The 1,499-nt window shown below is 40.0% G+C and overlaps 2 protein-coding genes across 2 annotated transcripts; both read right to left on the minus strand.

Moving 5' to 3' along the window:
* Positions 1–243: 243 nt before the first annotated feature.
* TM35_000151000 (uncharacterized protein) lies at positions 244–543 on the minus strand (the record flags this gene model as incomplete). The annotated part of the gene is made up of 1 exon (XM_029025752.1): positions 244–543. One exon carries the CDS (start codon positions 541–543, stop codon positions 244–246), a length of 300 nt encoding a protein of 99 aa, XP_028882735.1.
* A 636-nt stretch (positions 544–1,179) lies between these two features.
* On the minus strand, positions 1,180–1,497 carry TM35_000151010 (uncharacterized protein; the record flags this gene model as incomplete). Its single annotated transcript, XM_029025753.1, has 1 exon — positions 1,180–1,497. A coding segment is annotated over one exon (318 nt), but the record flags the coding sequence as incomplete, so codon positions are not given.
* Positions 1,498–1,499: the final 2 nt, after the last annotated feature.

A 1,499-nucleotide genomic window follows, 5' to 3' on the forward strand; every position in this document is an offset into this window, starting at 1 on the left:
TCATTCTACCACGCGAGGGGAGATATGTAAATCTACACTGGACAGTAAACCAGATATTCCAAAAAATACTAGAAGTGTACCCGCATGAACGGAAGGTGCAATGAAAGTGTTACTGTCAGCTGTTTTAGTGGAAGAGACAACAACATCCATAACTACAGGCACACAATCAAATAAAGGTATTGATTCCCACTACCGTAATGCATACAGCTCAACCTTAAAATACTACAAAAGGTTCAAAAGGAATCAATAACAATTACTCCAGCACACACCGCGAACAGTGGTGAGACCGAAAACAGAACAGATGCAAACTCTTCCTTTATCTGTAACTGACTCACAGTTCAACAACATCACTTCCACCGTACAGAAGAATAAGGCTAATGTTGACAGCAGCAGTATCAGTTCTGTGTGGATACGAACAGCAGCAGCGCTACTGATTGTGGCTGTTTTGTTCTCCGCTACTGTGTACTGAACGGTGGGACTAATCTGAGGGCAAATAATAATAATGGTTACACTAACATAATCATAATTGCGTACATCCCCCATGTGTGAATAAATTAATAATCTGTTTACCAGCTATCTCTTTTAATTGGAATTTCTTTTTTTTTTTTACTTTTATGTGTGTGTGTGTTCTTTTTCTAATAATTCCATTACTTGCTTTTCCGTTGTGTGTGTTTGCAGAAAACTGGGCTCTTCGGCGTACGGACAGTACACATTTCTTGCTAGTACACACAGATGTGTGTGCAGTAATTTAATATACAAACTAGAGCCGTGGACTATTGTATATGTGAGTGTTTGGCTCTCTTTTGTTTGGGTATTGTATGTTGTTTTCTTTTTTTTTTACATTAAGGGATACATATTAATATCATTGCAAGGGGGAAATTCCTTGTTGTTTCTTTACTCTGCTGTTTCTCTCTCTTTCCACTGTTACTATTTGTGTCCTGCATCCATTTTCTAAGTGTTTTTCTTTCTCTCGTTTTTCTTTCTTTTTTCACACTTTATACATTAGACCTGTGAAGTCAACTGACGATAACAACAAGAAGAGTGACGCTAATGATAACGAGGATGATAGACCTGTGTTAACTAATCCCACTGCTTCTGGTGTTGTTGGTTGTCTGTGTATGAAGTTATTGCAAGATATGCATAACGTTCCGTCCTGTTCTTCTTCTTGTATTCCAATCTCTACTGTTGTGGAGCCACATAAGTTGCGTGTAGTGGAAGATGACACTCCTCTCTGTTGGTGGTTTCATGGGAACTTCTGCAGAGACCATCTTGAACAGTGCCCATAATGTGCGGCCAGGTGATATTATGTGTGTTGGGTGTCCTCCACCAACAATGACTCGTCATTTGGCTGTTAATTCTGTTTCTCCTGTTGATATTGTTGCTTCTGCTTCTTCTTCTTCCGGTTCTTCTAGTACTGCTGGCATGCAGTTTGTGAAGGAGACGGATCTCACCGAGGAGGAGAAGCTGTACGGTAAGCGTCTCTCTTGTGATATGCTGCG

Source organism: Trypanosoma theileri (assembly GCF_002087225.1).
Source record: "Trypanosoma theileri isolate Edinburgh chromosome Unknown TM35_Tth_15_V1, whole genome shotgun sequence".
NCBI lineage: Eukaryota > Euglenozoa > Kinetoplastea > Trypanosomatida > Trypanosomatidae > Trypanosoma > Trypanosoma theileri.